The 23,407-nt window shown below is 52.2% G+C and overlaps 2 protein-coding genes across 3 annotated transcripts in view; one reads left to right on the top strand and one right to left on the bottom strand.

The window, feature by feature from the left end:
- Positions 1-16,269, top strand: part of sh3pxd2b (SH3 and PX domains 2B) — a 17,023-nt gene extending 754 nt beyond the window's left edge. The window contains exons 1-11 of one of the 2 annotated variants that reach the window (XM_047020464.1): positions 1-43; positions 3,648-3,739; positions 6,753-6,778; positions 7,186-7,221; positions 8,801-8,932; positions 9,073-9,174; positions 10,545-10,662; positions 10,788-11,002; positions 11,332-11,378; positions 11,666-11,791; positions 11,909-16,269. The exon at positions 1-43 is cut by the window's left edge and continues 754 nt beyond it. In XM_047020464.1, coding sequence (XP_046876420.1) covers positions 8-43; positions 3,648-3,739; positions 6,753-6,778; positions 7,186-7,221; positions 8,801-8,932; positions 9,073-9,174; positions 10,545-10,662; positions 10,788-11,002; positions 11,332-11,378; positions 11,666-11,791; positions 11,909-13,456 — 2,478 coding nt within the window. In that variant the 5' untranslated portion in view covers positions 1-7 and the 3' untranslated portion in view covers positions 13,457-16,269. The remainder of the gene's footprint in view (positions 44-3,647; positions 3,740-6,752; positions 6,779-7,185; positions 7,222-8,800; positions 8,933-9,072; positions 9,175-10,544; positions 10,663-10,787; positions 11,003-11,331; positions 11,379-11,665; positions 11,792-11,908) is intronic. The other variant, XM_047020465.1, reaches the window with a different exon arrangement.
- Positions 15,552-23,407, bottom strand: part of stk10 (serine/threonine kinase 10) — a 31,463-nt gene continuing 23,607 nt past the window's right edge. The window contains exons 10-19 of the mRNA XM_047020463.1: positions 21,202-21,332; positions 20,457-20,580; positions 19,800-19,979; positions 19,616-19,708; positions 19,342-19,471; positions 18,877-19,001; positions 18,383-18,571; positions 18,113-18,238; positions 17,567-17,680; positions 15,552-17,286 (exon numbers count right to left, since the gene is read on the bottom strand). Coding sequence (XP_046876419.1) covers positions 17,146-17,286; positions 17,567-17,680; positions 18,113-18,238; positions 18,383-18,571; positions 18,877-19,001; positions 19,342-19,471; positions 19,616-19,708; positions 19,800-19,979; positions 20,457-20,580; positions 21,202-21,332 — 1,353 coding nt within the window. The 3' untranslated portion in view covers positions 15,552-17,145. The remainder of the gene's footprint in view (positions 17,287-17,566; positions 17,681-18,112; positions 18,239-18,382; positions 18,572-18,876; positions 19,002-19,341; positions 19,472-19,615; positions 19,709-19,799; positions 19,980-20,456; positions 20,581-21,201; positions 21,333-23,407) is intronic.

Below are 23,407 nucleotides of genomic sequence, written 5' to 3'. Positions count from 1 at the left end.
TGTGGCCATGAAACGTCTGAGGCCCATCAACGAGTACTGCAGGGTAAGTCGATCCCGACACCCACTGTTCTGAATCTCGTCGACAACACGGCCTGAGCATTTGACACGCATGCCAGCAAACAGATGTGGTTTTTTTTTTTACATCCCCTAATATGGCAAAAATACACATACACGCTGCCCACTCACGGTCCTTACTCAGGTACAGGACAGAAAGGATTGGATGTTATTCTGTACTGTCGTGTTCCTTTCGAACATCCTGTTCCTCTGGCCTGGTTCTCGTCCTGGCCCTCGTGGCTGGGAGAGGGCGACAAAGAGGGACTGGTTGTCGTCTCCTGTCCCTGTCTATATCTCTCTATCTCCACACGTATAGTGCCTCTGCTCTGTGTTAGCCTGTGGTAACCCCATGGACTGAAGAGGATGGCTATGGTTAGCATTGCCTGCCATGACTGTGCATAAATGATACTTCTGGCTATAGCAAGGGAGGGACAGCCAAAACGAAAACTTAAAAGCGATACAAACAGCTCTGCCCTATGTTCAAGTGTTGTTTACACAATTAGAACATTCAGTGTCCGTTATTGGAAAGGGGTTGGTAGCTTAGGCGCAACACGAGTCTCTGCCATTGCCGAAGCCTGCTCTTGGCTCTTATGAATCAGGAAATGATGAAGACCATAGTTAGAACAGGGAGGGCAGTCTGGAACAGGTCCGACCAAGAAAACTGTTCCATCTGGAGCTATGAAAACCCTGTCAAAGGCTCTGGGTTTTTCTCTTGGGCCGGACACCAGACTAGGGGGAGTCCACCTCTGTGGCAGAGCAGTGTGTGCGTGTTGTTGTTGTGGTATCTGATTCTCCTGCCTGGCCAGAGGAGAGCTGAGCAAGTCCCTGTCAGCACGTCCTCAGACCTGTTGTCGGCCTTTGAGAGGGCCTGCTTTGCTGCATCGAAGCCCTGCCTTTTCCCCCCTCTCAGACAGTGGGAGGTGGGGTCCACGTGTGTTTATGTGTCCAGGGCGGACGCTGAGAGAGATGGAGTAAGCATGTCTGGGAGGGGGGGGGGGGGTCCTCTGGGGGTCGTTCTGGGATAGAGGAATTTCAGGCGGGTGGAAGGAACAGCTTTTACCACTTAGGAGCACGTTGGGGGAGCACGTCCCCCCCCCCCCCCCCCCGTCCCCCTGAGTGCGTGTGTGTGGCTGAGTGGGATGTGTTTCTGTTTATAGTGTTACAAACACTACGGTCAAACGACTGCCCCGAATGCGACAACTGGAGGATGTTGTTGTGATCTCGAGGACATCTCATGCGGACGGAGGCTGAAATACACCAGGATGATGTCGACTTTGCTGGAATCACTTGAGGATTCCCGGTTCTCCTCTATCTTGACAGATCGCCGACAGTGCTGCGGTGTCTCTGGTCTGTGTTCTGTGAATGATGTGTTTTGGGTCTTATCTGTGGCTGTCAAGACACGATGTGTCTCAAACGGGCCCAGTTGCAGTTTGAGCAGTCCCAAAAGCTTCATGAATCCAGGTGAACACAGACCAGAGAAGGGTCAGACAGGTCCACCCCCCCCCCCCCCCCCCCCCCCCCCCCCCCGTCGCTCTCTCTCCCTGCCCCTTTCCCTCCCTCTCTCCCTGCTTCTTTGAACTTCAGGGTGGAGGGGGTGGTAGGTTCAGGGCAGTCAGCGATAGGATGGTGGGGTGGGTGGGTGAGGGTTCAGATGGCGCTGGACAGGGGGATCAAAGCCCTGCGGTTGGGCTGCGGTCGGGCTGCGCCCAGCCACGGTCCGGCAGGCGGGCCGAGTGGGTGGGGGAAAGTCGAGGGGAAACCATGGAAATTAGACCGTTGTGGTTCCTTTCACGTTGGACCCGAAGCTGGATAACCCTGTCAGGCTCCCTGTCAAACAGCTGACGTCTCACCCTGACTCCCCCGGGCTTTCAACGCTTGTTGTTTTTTTTTTCATCGTTTCCCCCCCCCCCCCCCCCCCCCCCTCTCTCCCTGCCACTTTCCCTCCCTCTCTCCCTGCTTCTTTGAACTTCAGGGTGGAGGGGGTGGTAGGTTCAGGGCAGTCAGCGATAGGATGGTGCCTGCCGTTTTCTTCGTTTCGCCAGGAGGTACTGAGAGCCCCTGACCAAGAAAGCGGCGATGTGACGGTCTGCAGATGTGTTTGGCAGTTCTCAGAGAAGAGGTTGGGGTGGGGGGTCGAGCCAGGTTTGGAGGCCGTGGATGACGTGGGGTGCTTGTGTCCCTGCTCACTATTTGTTGTAAAGCCTGACAAAGTGTGTCGTCTGGAAGAAATGCAGGCTGTGGAAATAGTGCTGTCAGTGTTTGCATGAACAATTGTACAAACTGTCGGACATGAGCGTAGACTTTGTCCCCGCACACACTCTCTGTGTCTTCCGCTGAGATACACACACGCGCACACACACACACACAATTAGGTTAATGCTGCCTGCTGTAAAGAACAACCATAAAGTCCATTTGCTGTAATGTGCCTCTCTGCTTCGAGTCTCTGGGGAGAATTCTAATGAGCACACAGGTCACAGGCAGAGTGGAAGCAGACATAAATCCATGAAGGGGATGGCCATCTCTTGCATGCCAACCCCAAGCACGTAGCACCAAGCTCAGACACTGGGGGCAGGGAATGGCTCCCGTGGAGGTCAAGAGTAAAAAAATTAAAATAAAACATCGAATCCATTGGCCTCAGAGCCCAAGTCTGCATCATCAGCCGAAAAGCAGTTTTTTACCCAGTAAAAATGTCTTTCATCTCTTAAATTGAACACTGGCACATACGCATGCTTGCATAGGCACACCGACACACACACAGGCAAACACACACGCACAGAAAACACACTCTGTCTAAGGCTAATGGAGAGCAGCGATCCTAGTGTGTGTGTGTGGAATGCCTCCTAAACGCTGTCACTCTTAAGCCATTGGCATCGCTTCTCGCGGGTAAAAATGCCAGGTTGCCACGCGGGACAAGGGCACCTTGAACACTGCCTGGTCTGCAAGTACCGTACGTCTGATATCATAACTCAGAGAGAGAGGGGTAGAGAGAGAGAGAGAAAGAGAGAGAGAGAGGAGGAGGAGAGTGAGGCTTAGGGGACAGTACCGAAGCACTTAGCCTTATTAAAGACAGACCGGGGCTGTAGCTCTGTGATGGATAGGTTGGAGAAATGCCTCGTGGCAGCTGAGAGGGCTACGCGGCCGGCCCCCAGCCTCGCGCAGCGATAAACGCCGACCGGTGAAGTCGACGAAACGGTCGACGCGGCGCTCCTCAGGGTGGTGGTGGTGGGGGGGGGGTGTCGAAGGCCTCAGGTGTGAGCTGTGCAGTTCCGCTGCCCGTCTGACAAAGAGAGAGTAGTAGGCATACAGTAGGTCTGTTGGGCTTTCGTCTGCTGAGGAACGGCCCTGTCAGGATCTGCCTAGCTCCGCTGGTGATCCACAGAGAGAGGGGGGGAGATCGATGAACTCGAGAGATAAACGGCAGGAAATAGAGCTCAGTCATTTGGGGGGGGGGGGGGGATGGTGGGAAGGGGGGGATTTAAATCAAATGAATTTTCCCCTTGATGGGGATGGCTAGCAGTCTAGTCAAGAAGAACAAGATGCCGAGAAGGCATTGGGCTAATCCTTCTGGGGGTTTCTCGTGTGTGTGTGTGCAGGCTCTCATCCAGCTACCGGTGTACATCTCTCAGTGTGAAGAGGTCCGCTTGTTCTTCGAGACCCGACCGGAAGACCTGAACCCACCCACAGAGTAAGTAGCAACACAAGCATGCTCGCACACACACACACACACATATGTGCACCACACACCAAGGTCGCACACACCAGCATACACGCCGACACACAAGCAAACAAATACGAGCACACTGTCGACCACACACAGTAATAGGCCTTCCTTGGTGTTCCCATTCTGAATTGGCTTAGCAGCATCAATGTGTCCCATTGCTGACCATGTGAAGTCATATTTTCTAGCAATCCATTAGTAGGCAATTACACAGTGTAATGGGCATGATGTCATATTCCCTCTGGTATTACGAGGTAACCCAGAGGGCGGCCTACAACTTGTAAGAACACCGTCTTACGCCTCATCATTCGGAAAAGTGCTGAGATGACAGTTCCATGGTGTGGAAAAGGCACGGTCTGCCTGGACTCTTGTAAATCTCATCCAGCACATTAGTGTCACAGGCATGCTGACAGTACAACATGCCAACACCGACTCGTGAAATGTCCCCCCTCGCCTCGCGTAGGTGTCGTTATTGAAGTCGGCAGGCGCCTGGAGGGCACACGGGGTTAAGAGTTTTGTTTCCAAAGAATGACTGTAACCTTAGTTCGTGTCGCTCCCCTCAAGTAGAAAAATAGCAGATGTCAACTAGCGTGTTAGCTTAGCAGCCTCACCTCAGGCAGCCGGCCTGTCGTCACATGCAGATGGTAATATTCAAAAATGGATGAGATCTGAGCCGGCCTCAGGTTTTACAGCTTGGTATTTTAACAAGCCATGTCGTTGAATTATCTCGCCAGAAATATGTGGTCAGACAGCAGAATCGTTTAGCATTATTGCGTTACACCCGTCCAGCTTCTCTGTTCTCATAAAATGTTTGTGTTTTATTTATTTATAAAGAGCTTCCTATCAAGGTTTACTACTGTAGATTTCTTGTAAACGAGCAAGTGTTCCCTATGCCCAGATACAGTCAGTTCCTGGTTTGATAAAACCTCTCAAATGATAGCCTTATCCAGGGCAGGGCTTTTAAACTCAATCATCAACGATACCAGCCTCATAAAACGACTTAAGCATTTGAAGTGTCATGTTTCTGTCTCAGCCAATCTGCTTTGACTGCTCATCTGCTCTCCACACTTTATTGACTTTTGGGAACCTCAAATCAATTCGTACTATAAACTGTAAGACCATACTGTATGCAGAGATGCAGACACAAACATATATTGGCACGGCGAGTGATTATCATCCGTCAGTACCTATTAGCGAGTCATTGCCGGGCAACAGTCATGACTAACCAGATAGAAATCCAAGATGGCCGCCCGGTGCCTGTTTCTGTAATAGGATTTGTGCAGCGATGGTAGAGGGAGCGACTGTCTGTTTTGTGGAGGAGGATCGAAGGCACGGCCTGTCACTGTGGTACTGATCAGTATGAATGGCTGTTGTCAGATCACCGCAGCAGACTCAGAACATCGTCTCCCACAAGCCCCTGCTGCCAAGGACGCATACCTTATTACCTCACAGACAAAGCCCTCAGCGTCTGCCGCGGGGGGTGGGGGTGGGAGGGCGGGGGGAGGAAGGGAGGCAGGCAGATGAATATAGAAAAGACCTTGGTTTGTCTTTATTAAAATTGGATTACTGCTCTCCCCTAATGCTGCCTTGCGATGGCCGACAGACAGCACGCAGGCTGTCTGGGGAGGAGGAGAAATACCGCCCACCATAAATCTGCCACGCTCAGGGGAGTGTGGCAACGTCCAGGCCTCTGACGCTGCCCATCAGAGAGATGGACAGGAGAAGTATCTGGGGAGAGGAGGGGAGCGGAATAGAAGAGAGGAGAGGAGGACAAATAGAAGAGAGGAGAGGAGAGAAGGAAAATAGAAGAGGAGAGGAGAGAAGGAAAATAGAAGAGGGTAGAGGAGAGGAGATTGAGCCCTCATAAAACTCATTGTTGGGCAGGACCTTTGTGGTTTGGCACCTGGTCGTGGACCAGAGTTGCTCTGGGCTTAGAGACTGGCTGGGAATTAGTTTTACAGGCCCATGGCTCCAGTGTCCAGACTGAGCTCTGCCCTCCATCCACCACTATACGGTCCTACTACCGCCTCCTAACGAGAATGACATCTCCGTGGACCAATGAAAACTCATGTGGTTTCAGTGGGAGGGTTTAGCTTGATATGATGGAAACTGTCCTCTGCGTTCGTGACCCAGTCCTGACCCACGGCCTCACCCTCACAATTTCCTCTGTGATAAGCCAGACTAGAGGCTCTGGGATATCTTGACTGGAGTTCCTATTGACAGTGCATCAATGGGAAAGCTTATGGTTTAAGATTCATACCGACTGGAAGGCTTGGGCAGTTAACAAGGGTGCCAAGCGAACTATACATTACGTGATTGAGAGCGTGGATTCTGTGTAGGAAAATGAAAAGGGCTGTTGCCAGGAACAAATGAAGGGAATAGCAGGAGGTGGAGAGTAAGGGGAGAAACAGAGAGAGAGAGAGAGACAGAGGGAGAGAGGGAGAGAGGGAGAGAGAGAGAGAGGGAGAGAGAGGGAGAGAGAGGGAGAGAGAGGGAGAGGGAGAGAGAGGGAGAGGGAGACCTCAGTCTCCTTGGCCATCTGGACATTGAATCAGCTCTGTAGCTGATGTGAATTGATGGGCTATTGCTCCCTCCGATAGCAAAAACAGACTAAGCAGATGCCATAGCACGTTTTGTGACCCAGCATCAGACACTTACTGTCGACCATATCCTGCCTCACGTGGCCCTCAGTTCGACGCTCAAAACGTCGAACGAACCCCTTAACTGCAATCCTCCTGAAAGCCTGACTGGCAGAACCAATGCAGGTATTATTGACGTTTGACCTTGGCTGAACCATGACCATTCATACTAAAGTGAGCTTTGTGACCATTTGATGGGTAGCAAAGAAATATGAGCCAAGAAAATGATTATTGTTACACACGTAGGTGGAAATACTGACACGTGGTTTCTAGGCCATGCATGTGTGTTCGCCTCCAACAGTCCTGCTTGACTAAATGGTAATGGTGTTTCTTTTTTACAGGGAACCCATTGGAAAGAAGAAATCAGGTAAGAATGCTTCAGCACTTGCATTGGTGGCAAAGCCGTACTCCGTGTGGCTGTATACTTTGGGTCAAATCAAATGTGACCGCTGCACTGCAGTTTCTCAAGCACACACTTCAACCCTTTCACACATCATTTTCATTTGATACTGCATCATGAAGTAGAACCTCCGATTTCTCATTTGACTGGAATACACTCCCGTTCAGATATCCATCTGGACTTTGGCACCATCTGGTGGAAATGACTAATGATGCATCCATACTCTCACCAACCAAATCTGCGATAGCTTTGATGTGACCGGAGTACACAGATTTGACCTCCTTGACATTCATCGATCTTTGCCCACCAGTGTCAGTTCGACTGCACCCATGTCCACGTTTCAAAATGCCTCTTCATCCGTTTCCCTCATTCAGGCCTTGTGGAACGAGCGACTACTTTCCTAAAGCGAGGTAGTAACAGACTCATGCTTGGCCCTGCTCTGTGTGTGACCTTGGGGGGGTGAACCTACCCTAACCCACCCTTCCCTGTCCACCCCACCCCTCCATTCCCCCAGCCTCCCACCTCCACACCCAGGCCTAGGCTGGTGGGCCTCTGTGAGGCCTCTAGGTGGGGCGGAGCTATGAAGAGGGGCCCAGAAGTCCCAGGGAACAGTGAGGATTGGTAGGGGTGGTTGGGTACAGTCGTGGGGGTAGAGTGGAGCGGGAGGTTCACGTGTATACGAAGGGATGACGCGTATGGGGATACCAGTGTCGCGCACCAGCATCGTGTACCAGAGTAGAGGAGGGGAGTTGGACCACGCAGGTAAAGGCGGAGGCTCAGAAGGTGTGGGTGGAGAAGGTGGGGTGAGAGGGAGGGGGCAGAAGGGGGGAGGACTAGGTCAAGGGGGTGCTGACTGTAGGGGGGGGGGGGGGGGGGTGAGTGGAGCGCGGGAAGGGCGGGGCCGTTGAGGCGGAGAGGGCCCGGCCGGGTGGGGGTGGGGATGGGAGAGGAGGGGAGGGTTAGGATGGGTAGAAGGGGGGGGGGGGGGGAGGGGTGCGGGCAGGGCGGGGCGGGCTTGGGGTCACGCCGGGTTGGCTTGAGGCTCGTTGTGTGACGTGCATGGCAAGAGCTCGAAAGGTCACCAGGCCGCGTGTTCCGCTGTCCACCCTGACCCCTGACCCCCTGCTCCTATGCTGACCTTAGACCGAGTCCCACGCAGTGAAAGCACAATTCCCTCTACTGCCTTGCCATTCTCCCTAGAGCCACTGTGTTTGATAGCATCTTCCTCCTCATTGCACAGAACTGAATGAATAAGGACAAATATAGGGAGCTGGACTCGGCACTATGGACTAATAATCCTGGTGGCGGTATGGGTGTGGTTGGTGAAGGTCTAACTTGGTGGCGGTCCGTTCCTGTGTTGACGCTGCAGCCGTGTGGATGATTAACCTAACCCTCTGTTTACCCTGTGCGCTCCTCTTAACGCCTCTCCACTGCCCCCTGCCTCCTTCTCTCCCTCCCTCTCTCCCTCCATCAGATCTCCTTCCTCCCACAACTCCCTAATCAGTGCTTCGCTCCAGTTCCCCCGGTGACTTGATGTAGATGTAAGAAGACGAGCTGGTTGTGAACAGCAATGTGGCCACGGGGCACGGTGATGCCCAGTTCTACCCGAGTACCTAGTCGGGCAGTTCTACACAGGTGTCAAGGGGAAGTGGAGTTTGGGGGGTTGACTAGAGGGTCCTGTCTCTCCAATCACGCCTGTAGCCACCTCCTCTGCCTCTCCCCGTGGCCTGTTGTCTGGGAAGATCCATCCTCGTCTGCAATGTTGGGGTGGAATGGCAGTCAAGCTCCCAGGGAGAAATGAAGTGAAATTCAACCCGCTGAGCAACGAGACCCCGTAGCCATTTTCTCGAATTCGGCGGGTTGAATTTCCCGACATTTCTTTTACAAGGGCGTGGGGGGAAAACGCGTCTGCTTCCTGGGCTTCTTTTGATTCGGAGCCCCAGCTAAATCCATCTCGTGTGACGTGTGTGTGTGTGTGTGTTCCTCCAGGAGACTCCACCTCGGCAGACGCCCTGCTGCTGGGTCAGTATGTGGCGGTCACCGACTACGAGAAGCAGGAGAGCTCCGAGATCAGCCTGCACGTGGGCCAGGTGGTAGAGGTCATCGAGAAGAACGAGTCAGGTGAGCGGCCGCCCCGCCGCTCGCCCCGCATGGCCAGCTGCCAACTCGATGTGGACCGTCCGAGCTCAATGTGTGTGTACCTGCATGGATGTGTGTGTGTGTGTGTGTGGGGGCCCGCGCGTGTGTGCTTGTCCGTGCAGGATGGTGGTTTGTGAGTTCGGATGACGCCCAGGGCTGGGTTCCTGCCACCTGCCTGGAGGCTCAGGATGACCCCGACGACTTCTCCTACCCGGGAGAGGAAGGTAACCCCTGCCTCATCTGTCGCTCCCCTGCCCGGCCCAGCTCCGAGGCCTGCCCTGGGGTTAGCTCTCAGAGGCCAGGCACTGTGGAGCTCCACAGTCCAGCTCAGCCCTTAAGACAGGTTACTGTGTGTCCTGTGTATATCATCTGGGGTGTATTTTCTTCATACGACTGTCCTGTGCCATGGATTTGATTGGAGCACATGCCCTTCTACTCAGAGGCGAAAGAGCCTGTGACTGACTCTGACTTCATACTGACCTGTTCTCCACCAGTCAGCGCTGACAGGTCACTGGTAAAAAAATAAAATAAATACATATATAGCTGGAGAGTTAATTTCCTGTTTGCTCACTTCCTGCCCCCGCCCACTGTGCTCCGCTGACAGTGTCGAGGAGATACTGGTCACTGCCCATGCACATGGGGAGACGGAGAACATTAGGAGATCTGTTCAGCACAGGCTTTGGGCAAGGTGGAGCGCACGACTCTTTTTCTCCCCTCTACTCTGTGTGGGTGTGTGGGGGTGTGTGTGTGCATGTTGGGTGGGTTTTGTGAGAGTGGGTGTGGGCATGTTTGTGTGTATGCATGCATACTCAAGCATGGTGACCAGACCCTCAGCATGGCGTGCGATGCATGCTGTGGACGTGTGCGTCAGATCAACCTTACATTCGGCCCTCTCTGTATTGCATGTAGTAAGAGAAGTTTACCTCACTATTATATCAGGCTATTCCGAATCAGATTCGTCACGTAAAAACCCACTGGTGTGACTATAACTCCACTCAACCTAACAGCTTTGGAGAAGTTATATTTACATTTAGGCATTTAAAAGTTCATCCTCTTAAGTAGTTACTCTCCGTAGAAATGTTAGCCCTGCATCACTAGCATAGTCTAATATTCTCCTAGTTTCCAGTGAATGTCTTACAGGGGATTTCCCTGTATGGTGTGCGGTGCATGAACGTTGTTCCATCTTCTCACTCCACAAGGTCAACCCTGTCCTGACCTCGCTGATAGAACATGGAGGGGGGCTAGAGGGGGCGGGGGGCTAACCCCATTTTAGAATAGAGGAGACCAGAGAACTCAGACAGCCGTAGTCTCCCAGAAAATTTCACCAGCGGACTCCGACCGCGTCGCCGTTGCCCAATCATCGTCCCCTGCGTTGCGGTTGTTCCCATCGCTACGTGAGCGTCGCTTCCATTGGCTTAGTCTGGATCCGTTCAGTTCGCTATCATATTCCCCTTCCTCCCTCTTTCCCCCTCCACCCCCCTCATTCCTCCCTTCCCCCCTCACCCCACCCCCCATGCCATCATCTCCTCTGAATGAAGTTGTGATGTGTGTGTGTGTCCCCCCCCCCCCCCCCCCCCCCCCCCGGTCGCTGCAGAGGAGAAGTACACGGTGGTGTATCCGTACGCGGCGAGGGACCAGGACGAGATCGACCTGGAGAGGGGCATGACCGTGGAGGTCATCCAGAAGAACCTGGAGGGTTGGTGGAAGATCAGGTCAGAGGTCGCGACCGCCCCCGGCTCCGAACGGCATCGTGTCGGTCGCTCGGGGTCGCCGCTCTGAGCGGCAGCTTTCGCGAATAGTGTGTTTGGGTGTTTACTCTCTTCCCCGGGCTCCGCAGGTACCAGGGGCGCGAGGGCTGGGCCCCCGCCTCCTACTTGAAGAAGGCGGATGTCTTGACCCAGAAGCTGGCGTCGGGCGCGGCGGGGCACGCCAGCACCAACGACCTGGACGCGTTCTCCAAGCAGAACGCGGGCCAGCCGAACAACGCCGCCGCCGCCAAGGACGGCGGGCAGAAGGAGCCGCGCTTCTCGCCGTTCTCCGACGGCAAACGCAGTGAGGGTCAAACGCGGCTGGGCGACGCACCGGCCATCTGTCTCTCTCTTCTGTCTCTCTCTTCTGTCTCTCTCTTCTCCATCTCTCTTCTGTCTCTATCGCACATGCCTTCTCCTTCTTTCTTATTTACTTCCTCATTTCGGTCTCTCTCTCTTTCTCTCTCTCAGTATCTCTCTCTCTCTCCCAGTCTCTCTCTCTCTCTCTCTCTCTCTCTCTCTCTCTCTCTCTCTCTCTCTCTCTCTCTCTCTGCTGTCTTTATCTCTCTGTTCCTTTCTCTCGGAGCATGGGAAACCTGAGCACAGTCTGTCTGTTTTGTTTCCTCCCCCCAGAAGGCGGAGCAAGGCAGAGGCCCCCCCCACGCAGGGACCTGACCATCGTAAGTGCGCCAGTTCAGCCAACTCTTTCAAAGACTTTGCGTCCAGCTTCCAGAAGAGCTGTGGTATTGATTTGACATTCAGTATTTATCTTCCACGGGTCGATACTGACTAAGACAATTTTTCTTCTCCCCCTTGGTACTCTTGCCTCTTTCCTTCTCTCGCTCTCGCTCTCGCTCTCGCTCTCGCTCTCGCTCTCGCTCTCTCTCTCTCTCGCTCTCTCTCTCTCTCTCTCTCTCGCTCCATCTTTCTCTCTCTCGCTCCATCTTTCTCTCTCTGCCTCTTGCAGCCGAGGGGGTCAAACTTGCCCAAGCCCCCCACCCCCCCTCAAGTCGAGGAGGAGTTCTACACCATAGCAGACTTCCAGACCACCATCCCCGATGGCATCAGCTTCCAGGCAGGGATCAAGGTGGAGGTGAGGCCCCTCTGGACCGGGTCCCTACTCATTTGAGCTCGTGGCACAGTGTGTATTTCGAAATGTGCCCGTTCGATGTTTTACTGACTGGCTCCTGCTCGCGCGCGCCTTTCTCAGGTGATCGAGAAGAACTCCAGCGGCTGGTGGTACATCCAGATAGAGGACAAGGAGGGCTGGGCCCCCATCACCTTCATTGATAAATACAAGAAGACCAGCACGGCCCTGCGCCCCGGCTTCCTGGCTCCTCTACCCAATGAGATGGAGAAGCTCAGGCAGGAGGAGGGCCCCGCCAGCGGGGCGGGGCCCGAGGACAGCTGGTCCAAGCCCCTCCCGGACGAGCCGCCCTCTACCTCAGAGTCGGCAGCCCGGCCCAAGCTGAGGGACTGGAAGGCCAGCGCCAGCAAGGGGGCCGCGGCCTTCTCCGGGCCCCTGCCCCCGGCCCCGTCGGCCCCGCCGGCCGAGGAGAAGCCGGCCCTGCCCCCCCGTAGGGAGTCCATCAACAAGAGCCTGGAGGTGGAGGTGCTGGAGAAACCGCGGCCGGACCTCTCCAAGCCCCTGCCCCCCAAACCCCCAGCCCCCGGGGTCATCCTGCCTCTGGTCAGCCCCAAGGCCCCGCCCTTCAAGCCGGACAAACCCCCCGAGCCCAGGAAAGAGGACAAGAACAAGGCTTTGCACCTCCGGAACGAGATGGGCCTGGAGTGTGGCCACAAGGTCTCGGCCAAGGAGGTCAAGAAGTTCAACCTGAAGCCCGTGGCCAGGCAGCCGCCCAAGCCCAAGCCCGACCCCGCGGAGGAGAAGCCAGAGGCCGCCGGCCCGCCTCTCTTCGTCAAGCCCAAACCCATGATCCGACCCAAACCCGTCCCCGCAGCCAAACCGGAGCCTCCGGCTGAGAAGCAGTTGGACATCACCAACCTGAGGAGCAAACTGAGGCCTCCCAAACCGGCAGAACCAGGCTCCGGATCGGCCGAGCCCAGCCAGCAGAATGGCACCTCGACCCCGGCCGGCGCCCCCAACAACGGCCCTCCTCACCCCCCTCCCCCTCACTCCCCCCTCGGCCACAGCGCTCTCAACAACGGCAGGGCGAGCGAGGAGCCTCGTTTCCCCCCCAAGCAGCTGAACGGCCACAGGCCTGAAAGCCCCGATCCCCCCAAGCCTGCCATGCCCCCGCACAAAGACCCCCCCCAGAGACCCCCCTCGGGCCCCCGGAGACCCCCCCCGCCGAAAAAGACCCCGGACCCCTCCAGCCCCACCGAACCCAAACCCCCTCCGCCCCAGAAAGACACCCCGGACCCCCCCAAGCCTGCGCCCCCCCAGCTGAGCAGACCGCCTCCCCCGAAGCCCAAGGCCTTTGTGCTGCCGCCCAAAGACAGGGAGGAGGCTCCCAAGCCCAGGGTGCCGGTGGCCCCTAAGCCCCAGCTGAAGAGTGACAAGCCGGGGCCCCCGCGGGACAAGTTGCCCCCCCTGCTCAAAGAGGCCAGCAAGGAGGAGCTGTACCTGGCCGTGGCGGACTTTGAGGGCGACGACCAGACGGCGGGCTTCAAGGAGGGCACGGTGTTCGAGGTGATGGAGAGGAACAGCAGCGGATGGTGGTTCTGTAAAAACACGGGAGAGGGCCCCCAGACGGAGAGCTGGATCCCATCCAACTACCTGAGCAAGAAACCCTAGCCTCCCAGGGTCTATGGCACCCACTTTTTTTTTTTTTTTTTACATAAACAGTCCCTATTTGTATTTAATTAGTCACTATTTTATTTATAGGTACCTTTTTTATTCGTTTGTCACATTCCATTTTTGTTTTTATATTGGAGTGAGAATGAGCCAGCAAATTCATACGTGTTACACATTTTGTTGGATTTCGTTTTGTTTACTTCTGGTTTTGTCTCCAGCTCTTAAAATACCCCGACAACAAATCAGAGGCAAAACCCATTTAGACTGTTGTTCACCTTTAGTGCCATATGTTACTCCCAGCCTATAGTGTACTTTTTTACTGTATCACAAGCTGTATTAAAACAACAGTATTTATGTATCTCCATGCCTTCTATGATATCGTGCCTCGGCATATTTGAATATGCAAAGTGCTTCCAGCTTCAAGTATATGCAGTTTAACAGGATAGTGTCTCTTTTAGGATATTAAACATGCCTGATACTAATTTGTAGAGTTGATAATGCAGATGGTAAAAAAAGGCCATTCTTTGGGAATGAGGCAAACGCTCAAATCCAGCCAAAGTTAAATCAAGGGTCCTCAAAGAACATTTCATTGAAGTTAAAACAGAGGTTGCAGAGGGAGTTCATGAGGACATTTGCAATGTTCGAATACTAACACATAACCCCCTCAGCAGAAGTGCTTGCCAAGTAAATGTAACATTTTACACAGTAACAGTGTTCCATGCTTTTGTAAAAAAAAAAAATAATTCATCTTCTGTTCTGCATTATGATGTTGCAGTGATCTGGAACAGGTCCCTTGTCATATTGCAGTCCAGGTTTGCACACTGTGTCTTGTATAGAAGGGAGAGAGGAGAAATATGCCATAGTGGAACCACAGTCAAGTGAGACACATTGACCCGGAGGTTTCTGGAAGCCGGACTACAGAGACACATGAAATGGGACCGGCTTGTTGTTTAGTGTTTAACTCAGACAGCAACCATTCACCGGCCCCAAAGCGAATCAGGAAATCTTCACTGATTCGTGCAACGATACTCACAACATTTAGGAGATGGTGCTCGTTATTCTCAGCAGAATCATAGAGAAATGTTTTACATGAGTGCTTGACTGGTTTCAAGCACGGACGCCGTAGCAAAGTAGTTTTTATTGGACTTCCAGAATGAAGTCGTATGTATCCGCTGTTGTCACTTTTCTGTCAACTTTAATCTCTTATTACTATGGAGGTGCGTAGGGAACTAGTGCTGTTGAGGAAGGGAACAGGGTGGTTTTTGGTCATACTGGATTGAAATTGATGGTTGGTTGGTTGGTTGATCGGAAGGGCGGCCATCTTGCTTATCCCTTTCAGTGTCTGGGCAGGCTAGGGTGCTGGTGGATATGGGTTCTTGAAAGGGTCGTTGACAAGGCTGGGAGTGCCTGGAGAAGCTCGTAAAATGACCATCTACTCCTAGTTGCTATGAAACGTTGTTTACTCTCCCACAGAACGACCTTATAATACGGATGTGGTCGCAAACCGAAACATTTAGAACCGTTGGCCCAGGTCGTGGGCTCAGACAGGCAGATAGGAATCAGTCATTAATTCCATTTCTAACTACCCAAACACAGCTTCCAAGTAACTATCCAGCCTTTGACGGACATGTTTGAAATGGCTGTTATTAGTGTGTTTGTCCTGGCTCCAATACTAAATGGGGGAGAGATAACACTAGGCCAACTGTTACGTCTGGTAACATATGCTGTTATGGAAAATGTCTAGACATAATTGGAATGTGAGAGTACAGCAGGTACTGAGGGGCTTCTGGTGGTTTCTACAGAAATGTTTACTGAGGGATTGTGGGTGAGGTTGCAGGTATGCGAATGCTTCGTTGCAAGAGAACAGCTGTGTTTGAGAGTATGTATGTTAAGTGTTTTGTTAATAATCCTCCCCCACATCTCAATACTGAAACTTTGATTTGCTTTTTCTTGTGTACTTTCCCCTTCATGGACTATTTTGCTTCATATAAAAATCAATAAACGTTTCTCATTTTTCGATGGTTTTACATTTGTCCCGTCATTATAACTCGGTAGGCCTGATGCAAGCAATATGAAAAAAAACAAGACAAAGACATTTATAGATACTAGAAAATCTGCATTTATTAGAATTTTATATACACAACAGTGGCTCCATCTTCTGGACAGTCACATTCACTGCATCCCTCATACAAATAAAGAGTTAAGAATTGAAAGAAGAACAAGACCAGAATCAGTCATAGCATATGACCACAAACAAAGGAGGAAATGTTAAAAGCAAATGAAGACATCCTCTGAGTAAGGAAGAGGATGTGAGAGAGGCAGGCAGGATATACAGCTGTACCTGATGACTGGCCTGATGACATGGCAACAAGCCAAAACTGGTTGAGAAATCAGCTCAATTTTCTTTTTTTCCAAAGCAGCCGAAAATAGTTCCACCGCATGAAGTTTCAGTACAAAGTATGGACACGATGCTATACTCCCTAAAATAATGTAATATCGGCCTCTATGTGCAAGGAAACCAACAAACATCTTAAAGCCAAAAGATATTGCACTTTGGTTAGCTGACAGTGCATTGAAAATGAACATAACAAATAAAGATAAACTTTAAGTCATATTTTAAAACTAAAAGTATTAAGATCCTTCAAAGAAGACGACAGTATTCTGCTTTGGCTTGGTCAGTTGTCATCCAGTGTGCTAGATTGAACAGTTACAGTAAAAACGCAGCAAGGAAACAAGACAACATTTCAAATATACTCTTATTTAAGTCCAACAAAATAATAAATCATTAAAAACATAATTCCCCTCAAAAAAAAGTTTCATAATGGAGACGTGACTTCATTTCCATCCATTTCCTATGTCGGAAATAAAAAATGTAAAAGGGGATGAACGAGCGATGATTCCTCCCTTCTCCCCATCCTCGAGCACTCCTTCAAACTTAAGATCAAATAAACCAACTCAGCAGCAGTTTCCATCCAACACGTTCTGAGGCTGTCAACATGCTGTGTTCAGCATTTCAAGTTCATATTTACAGTGCTGAATCCGACACTCACTGAAAGTAAATTGTTAAACTCGAGCTCTCATCACCTTTCTGCATGAACATTGACAATAAAAAAAGAGACTAACTAGGACTTGGCAACAACCTCCACCTCTAATCGGCATGACAACATGCACTCTCAACAAAACAGGCAATTGAGCCAAGGCACATTCAGTTGAAAAAGCTTTGTTTGGAAGTCAAAGAATCTTTGGAAGGGATACTGTAAGAAAAGTGCTTATTTGTTGGCTCCCGCGACGCTGTAATTATATGAGGCATCTTAATGATTGTTGCACCAACACTATTCGTACGTTATGTTTCAACTAAGAAGTCATCTCATCTTCCTCACAAAACTCTGACTCAACAGTTCTTCAGTAAAAGCAAACTTAGAGAGAACGGATGGATGAGATGGAAACCAGTAGGAAGAAACCTAATAGCTATAAGGCAGGTTTGTCTAATCCTCTTTTCATGACATAAAATCTTTAAAACATAAATATTCCAAAAAACAAACAAACAAACAAAAAAAGAATATCGCTGGAGGACTTATCGGACATTTCTGTTCAGACTAAGACTGAGGCTGCTGGCAGTAGTGGTGCTTGCGGCCTAGTAGGTGTTGTGTGTGTGTGTGTGTGTGTGTATGTGTTTCCATAAGACTTTTTTATGTGGTGGATGATTCAGAGTAAGGCAGGAACTTGGTGAGCTTGTTGGGCGAACTGGGGCTCAGGCATTCCGAGTCCTCACTCAGCTTGAAGAAGATCTCCTGTTCCTTCTTCTTCAGGTTCAACTCCTCCTCCAGAGCCTGGGGGACAAGGGAGAAAGGGATGGAGTGAGGGGGAGAGGGGGGCGAGGGGGGCGAGGGGGAGGGAGAACCAAAAAGAGAGGAAGACGGAGAGAAAGAGAGACAGGGGGAAAGAAACCAAGAGAGAGTGAGACCAAACGCGTGTCAAACCGGGATGGAACAAGTTCTTCGAAAACACGGGCCGACACGTCAGTAAACGAAACGACGGGTAACAAATCCCTCGTCAGGCTGTTAGAAAAGACCCGAAAGGTCTCCGGCCGTCTCGAGCAGGGTGCCGTACCTTCTTCCTGGGCTTCAGGTGCTCCTTCCAGTCCCTTAGCAGGTGGTTGTGCTGCTCGTCGAGAGATTTGAGGCGCTGGGTCTCGTTCTCGATCAGAAGGTGACATTTCTCATTCTATAACACACACGCACACAGTCAGAGGTCACATAAATGCAACAGGACTACCTGGTCACTTTACAGGAGGTATTGTTTGTGGCAGGGTATGTTACAAATCACACACGTTCGTTAACCAGTTCCTTCGTGAGGTCAGATAAGCACAATCAACATTGCTATCACTCAGACAGACAGATAAACAGACAGAGATAGACTGATGGACACAGGCAGACAGAGACATACAGAGAGAGAAAGATAAACCGGGAAGAGAGACAGAGAAGGGAGACAGAGAGACAAAAGACAGAGACAGAGACAGAGAGAGAGAGACAGAGACAGAGACAGAGAGAGAGAGACAGAGACAGAGACAGAGACAGAGACAGAGAGAGAGAGAGAGAGAGAGACAGAGAAGGGAGACAGAGAGAGACAGAAAAAGAGAGAGAGAGAGACCCTGACCTGCAGCTGCTGCAGCTCTCTGACGTTGCCCTCACACTGGCCCGTCATCTCCCTCATCTGGTTCTCATGTTTCTGCTGCTGGTGGTGCCTCTCAGCCTTCTGACGCTTCTCCTCCTGCTGGGAGAACTGGGGGTGGGGGGGTGCATCCCCATGGAGGGAGACAGAGAGGAGGGGCGGAGAAAAAAATTAGTGGCGGTGCAAAAATAGAGTTTTCATCTTTTTTTAAACTTGTTTTTTTCCCCCCACAGTCCTCCCACACACACACTGTACCTGTTTGATCTTCTCGCGGTCCTCCGCAGCACTGCCCGTGGAGTTGATGCGGAGGCTCTTCTTGAACATGACCATGCGCGTCTTGCCCTCGCTGCGCTGGATCTTGGGCATGCGGCCCTTCTCCTGCTGCTGCCGGCCCTTCAGGATCTCCACCATCCTCTGGTTGTAGCACTGCATCTGTTCCTGCTCCTGTAAACACACACACACACACAGTGTTCACTTCCAGAGCCCAGCCCCAACGGCCTTGTGTAACCTAGACTGAGGATATTTCCTTCTCCCTCTCTCCGTTTTTCTCCTTCACTCTCTCCTTCACTCTCTCCGTCTCCCTCTGTCTTTCTCCTTCACTCTCTCCTTCACTCTCTCCTTCACTCTCTCCTTCACTCTCTCCCTCCAACCCTCCTCTCTCTTTCTCCCTCTATCTGCCTCCGTTTCTGCCCCCGTTTTTCCCCACTGTCCTTCGGAGTGTGTGTGGTAGCACGGGCGGAGGACGGCACCTTCTCGTGCTTCTTGAGGAGCTGGTGGCGCTGCAGGAAGTACTTGTCCTTGAGCTGCTGCTTCAGAAGCTGGTGTTTCTCATGGAGGTTTTTCTCCTCCATGTCCCAGATATTGGCTTCCCTCTCTGAGAGGGGGGAAGAGAGAGAGAGACAGAGAGAGAGAGACAGAGAGAGAGACAGACATAGAGACAGAGAGACAGAGAGAGAGAGAGAGAGAGAGAGAGAGAGAGAGAGAGAGAGAGACAGAGAGAGAGAGACAGATCATATTTGGATAAGTCTTATTTTTACCGGCTTGTCCTTAAAGAACACAGAGACCAGTGGATGTACCGAAACTCGCTCAGATTCTTAAAGAACATCAGATTCTACAATGCCAAAACGTTTCCAGGCAGATCTGTCATGCTATCGTGGTGCGCCCTGACAGAGTAGTGGGGGTCAGGGGGCGCTGGCCCGGCCGTGCTGTGGTACCTCTGATCAGGTGCTGCTTCTTCAGGAGACACTGCCTCTCCGTGTCGGAGATCTCCCTCTTGTTCTCCGCGATGATCCTCGTCAGCGTGGCGTCCAGGTGGTTCTTCTGCGCCGCCAGGAACTTCTGCTCCTGTGAGGGGGGGATGACAGTAAAGGCTGGATCAGTCATCATATGGAGAACAGGGGAAGAGGACAATGAATATATATATATATGAAAAAAAGAAGAAAGAGTTGAAGGGATGGTCGGCCCAGAGAGTCGAGCGTGTTTGTCTACCTCGGTTTGCTTCATATGCTGAAAGGTGTTCATCTTCTGCTTCAGGGAGTCCTTCCTCTGGCTCCTAGGAAGCTTCTCAACCTCGTGTTTCACCTGGACACAGCATTTGTTTTGGTAAACATGACGTCACAGAGAGTGAACTCACGACGTACGCGCACGCACGCACACAGACAGAGCCCCTCACCTCCTTCTTCTTCTGCTTCATCTGCTCCAGGAACCGGGCGAGGTCTCGCTCCTGCTCGGCGCGGACGCGCTTGCTCTCGTCGCGGAGGCGCACGCTGTGGTCCTGCTCCATCTTCTCGATGATCTGCTTCTGCTGCTTCTCCAGGTTCTCCAGCTCCGTGTCGTAGAACTTCTTCTTGCCCTGGGGGGGGGGGGGGGGGGGGGGGGGGGAGAGGAACCCGTCAGAGACGCCGCGCTCACAGACCCCCGAGGCGGTCCACGGGCCCTACGCCCTTCACGTGGGGCTTCCGCGTATCGGAATCGACCAATGAGATGCTGGTGCACGCGGTTCAATCGTTTCCCCCCTAAGCGCGCGTGTTTGGCACATTTGCTGACAACTGCGGTCAAATACACGTGACAGACTGGTGGCCATGACCTGGGAGGAGGGTGGAGGTCTCATGTGTGGGTTTGGTAATAGTCGTCTGTGGACTGCAGGACAGCTCTGTGTTTGTACCGCATCAGTGTGTGTGTGTGTGTCTATTGTATCTGTGTGTGTGTGTACTGTATCTTTGTGTGTGTCTGATGTATCCGTGTGTGTGTACTGTATCTGTGTGTCTACTGTATCTGTGTGTGTGTACTGTATCTCTGTGTGTGTCTGATATATCTGTGTGTGTCTCACATTCATCTCCTGGTCGAAGCGTCGCTGCATGTGGTCCTTCTGGGCGTCCAGCTTGGTGTTGAGCAGGGCCAGAGCTCGGTGCTCCTCCTTCTGCAGCAGACGGAGCTCCCGCAGCTCCTGACGCCTGCGCACACCCCCCCCCCCACACACACACACACACACAGTTATGTTGGGTCAGAAGATGTAGTGTCCCGCTCTTACCACTAGATGGCGGTGCGTACGGGCCTATGAGATGTTTCCGTTTTGGTCATCATGCCCAACTCGATTTACCTCAGAATTCATACTTCCTCTGTGAGTCAGTGAGTGTATAGCTTCTTAACAGAGGGACTGACTACGACAGATACTCCCGTTTTCTCGCTGGTCTTAATGTACCCCTGCCCTAAAGCATTCGTTCCTGTTTCACATCAGACTCTTTGGTCTGGCTGCTCCCCCATCTCTCTTCCTTCCCCACAACAAGTCACTTTGTGTACTATTGTGCTTGTGTACTAATGTGCTTGTGTACGAGTCTCAAAGGGCACGGGAGGAGTCGAAGAGGCCAAAAATAGTCTGTCTGCTTTCGGGACATCCCCAATATGGCCTGGTCTCTGAAGCCATCACAGAAAGGCTTGACCCTCCTCATCCAGACCCCCCCCCCCTTCCCCCTTCAACCCCCCCCTCCCTACACAGACAGTCAGAGAGAGAGAAGTACGGGGGGGGGGGGGGGGGGGGGACCTGGATTCCCAGGAGAAGGAGAGCGGGGCCTTGCCTGAGAAACCGCATCTCCTCGTCCTTCTTCTCGTCGTCGCTGATGATCTTGGAGGTGGTCACGCTGACCTCCACGCCGTCGATGACAAACTTCCTGGTGCGCTTCAGGGTCTTGCTGGAGAACCGAGAGTCCTGGACATCAGAAGGGGAGGTGGAGAGAGATAGAGATTGGGGGGGGGGGAGAGGAGGAAGGTAAAGAAGAGGAGAGAGATTAGGGTGAATCACGCAGGGGAAATGTGTCTGCGTTGTACTAGCTGAAGTTCCAGGCACAGCCTCCCAGACAGATCCACTTCCTGTGTCTACTTTTGAGTCAGACTGTCCACAGGAAGTGAGAGACTGTCTTACCATAACCCTGGTGTACAGTCGTGTCTGTCGGTCAGAGGCCTTTTAGTCTAAACACGGGACTTAAATCACACAGTCCCTCCAGCTTGGCTCCTAGATGAGAACAGTGTCGCTACACTGTAGCTCAAAGAAAACAACAGAGGGCCTAGCCTGACTAGCACAGGAATCTCCACAAAGAATTCATTTCGGATGACTGTCTCCAGGAATGCACCAGGTGTGTTGATTCATAGAAGGCCTTGTCAAAGCAGGTTGTCACCGTCACGGCATGTGTGTGCGTGTGTCCCAGCGCAGCCACCATACAGGTAAGAGCAGAACAGTTTGCTGGGATCCTGCTAGGCCAGTTCTTCTCCAGCTCAACGAGGAGGGGCAACTGACAACAACGAAACCCAACCGTATGGACGTGTGTGTGTGTGTTTTCCAGGATCCAGGCTTCTCTCTCGGTTTCCGGGCTAGACCAACCATGGGGCCGACTTGTACCAGGCCTCGGGTCTCTCTTCCCTCCCTTGACTGGGTCAAATCACTCGTCTTTAAATCACAAATGATTGGCTTCATCGTTAGTGCCGGCGATCCTGTCGTGTCAGAGCAGGAAGTAAGGGGGTCGAGCCCAAACGGACACTGGTCGACACGAGGCTGGGTTCAGAGAGCGGTGGACAGGAGCCTCCTCCACATGGTGACACGGTTGGTGAGGTTGGATGGTTAGACCAGCTGAGCAAATAGACTTCTGTCATGACTATATCTCTCTCTCTCCCTCCCTCTCCCTTTCTCTCTCTCTAGGAAGGGAAGCGAGGGGAGGTAAATTTGAAGCTCTTCCTGGTTGGCACTGTGCATTCACTGTGTGTGTGTGTGTGCTGAAAGTGACATCAGATTAAGGATGTGCTTAGGAGGAAAGTAACACCTCAGTTAAGGTGTGTCTGTGTGTGTGTAAGTTTGCGTGTGTGTGTGTGTGTGTGTGTAAACAAGTCCACACTGACAGTGTGCTCAGAGGGCCCAGGGGGTCTAGGAGCATGTTGAGTGTTTGGCTTGAGCCTCTGTGTGATCCAGCTGTGTTCCCGTAAAATCCCATTCATAAATCACACAGTCATGACCGTCTCTACACACACACACACCACATTCCTACCAGGCGTGTGTGCTCACACACACACACGCACACACACACGCACAAAGACACACGCACTCACTCTCATTTAGAACACAGTTCTTCCCTGTTCCGGCCCAACACACAGATGAACTGCTGAACAATCTGTTCTGGAAAAAAGACATCTTGAACAGACACTGGTCCACCATTCAACAGGAGTCCAGTGATAGCAGCCCATAAACGACCAGAAGCACCCCTGGCAACAATGGGCGCATAGAAACAAAAGTTCACAATACTGAATAGAGCCCAAGACAAAGAACCATTGGTCATCATGCACGGAAAATGTTGCACTACTTGTTCAAAAAGACTTGGTTTGAAACGACATATATTGTCCCTCTCCCTCCTCTCTCCCCCTCTCCCCCTCCCTCTACTTTCTTTCTCCCTCCCGCTCTTTCTCACCCCCCCCCCCTTTCTTCCGCCCTCCATGGGACCTTGGGCCTATCTTTGAGGGCCTCCAGCCATGAGAACATCAGCCAGTCTGACTGTAGTCTCTGCCCCGTCCTTGTGAGTGGTGGATGAATGCAGGATTTAAAAAGGGCAGCGAGGCTAGCTGAAGACAGGCAAGCCTCTGTCTGAGAGCACACACCCACAAACACACACACACACACAGGCAAAGCTTAAGCCACAGTCCAGAACTCAAAATCACACACACATAGCTCCGGTACCACCCCATCCTGAACGGGGGCATTTTTCCAAAGATGACTTCATCTAGAAGGTTCCGCGAACCGAA

This window comes from Hypomesus transpacificus, chromosome 5, assembly GCF_021917145.1.
Source record: "Hypomesus transpacificus isolate Combined female chromosome 5, fHypTra1, whole genome shotgun sequence".
Classification (NCBI taxonomy): Eukaryota; Metazoa; Chordata; class Actinopteri; order Osmeriformes; family Osmeridae; genus Hypomesus; species Hypomesus transpacificus.
Note: the sequence above shows the minus strand (reverse complement) of the source record. Positions and strands in the feature narration are given on the sequence as shown.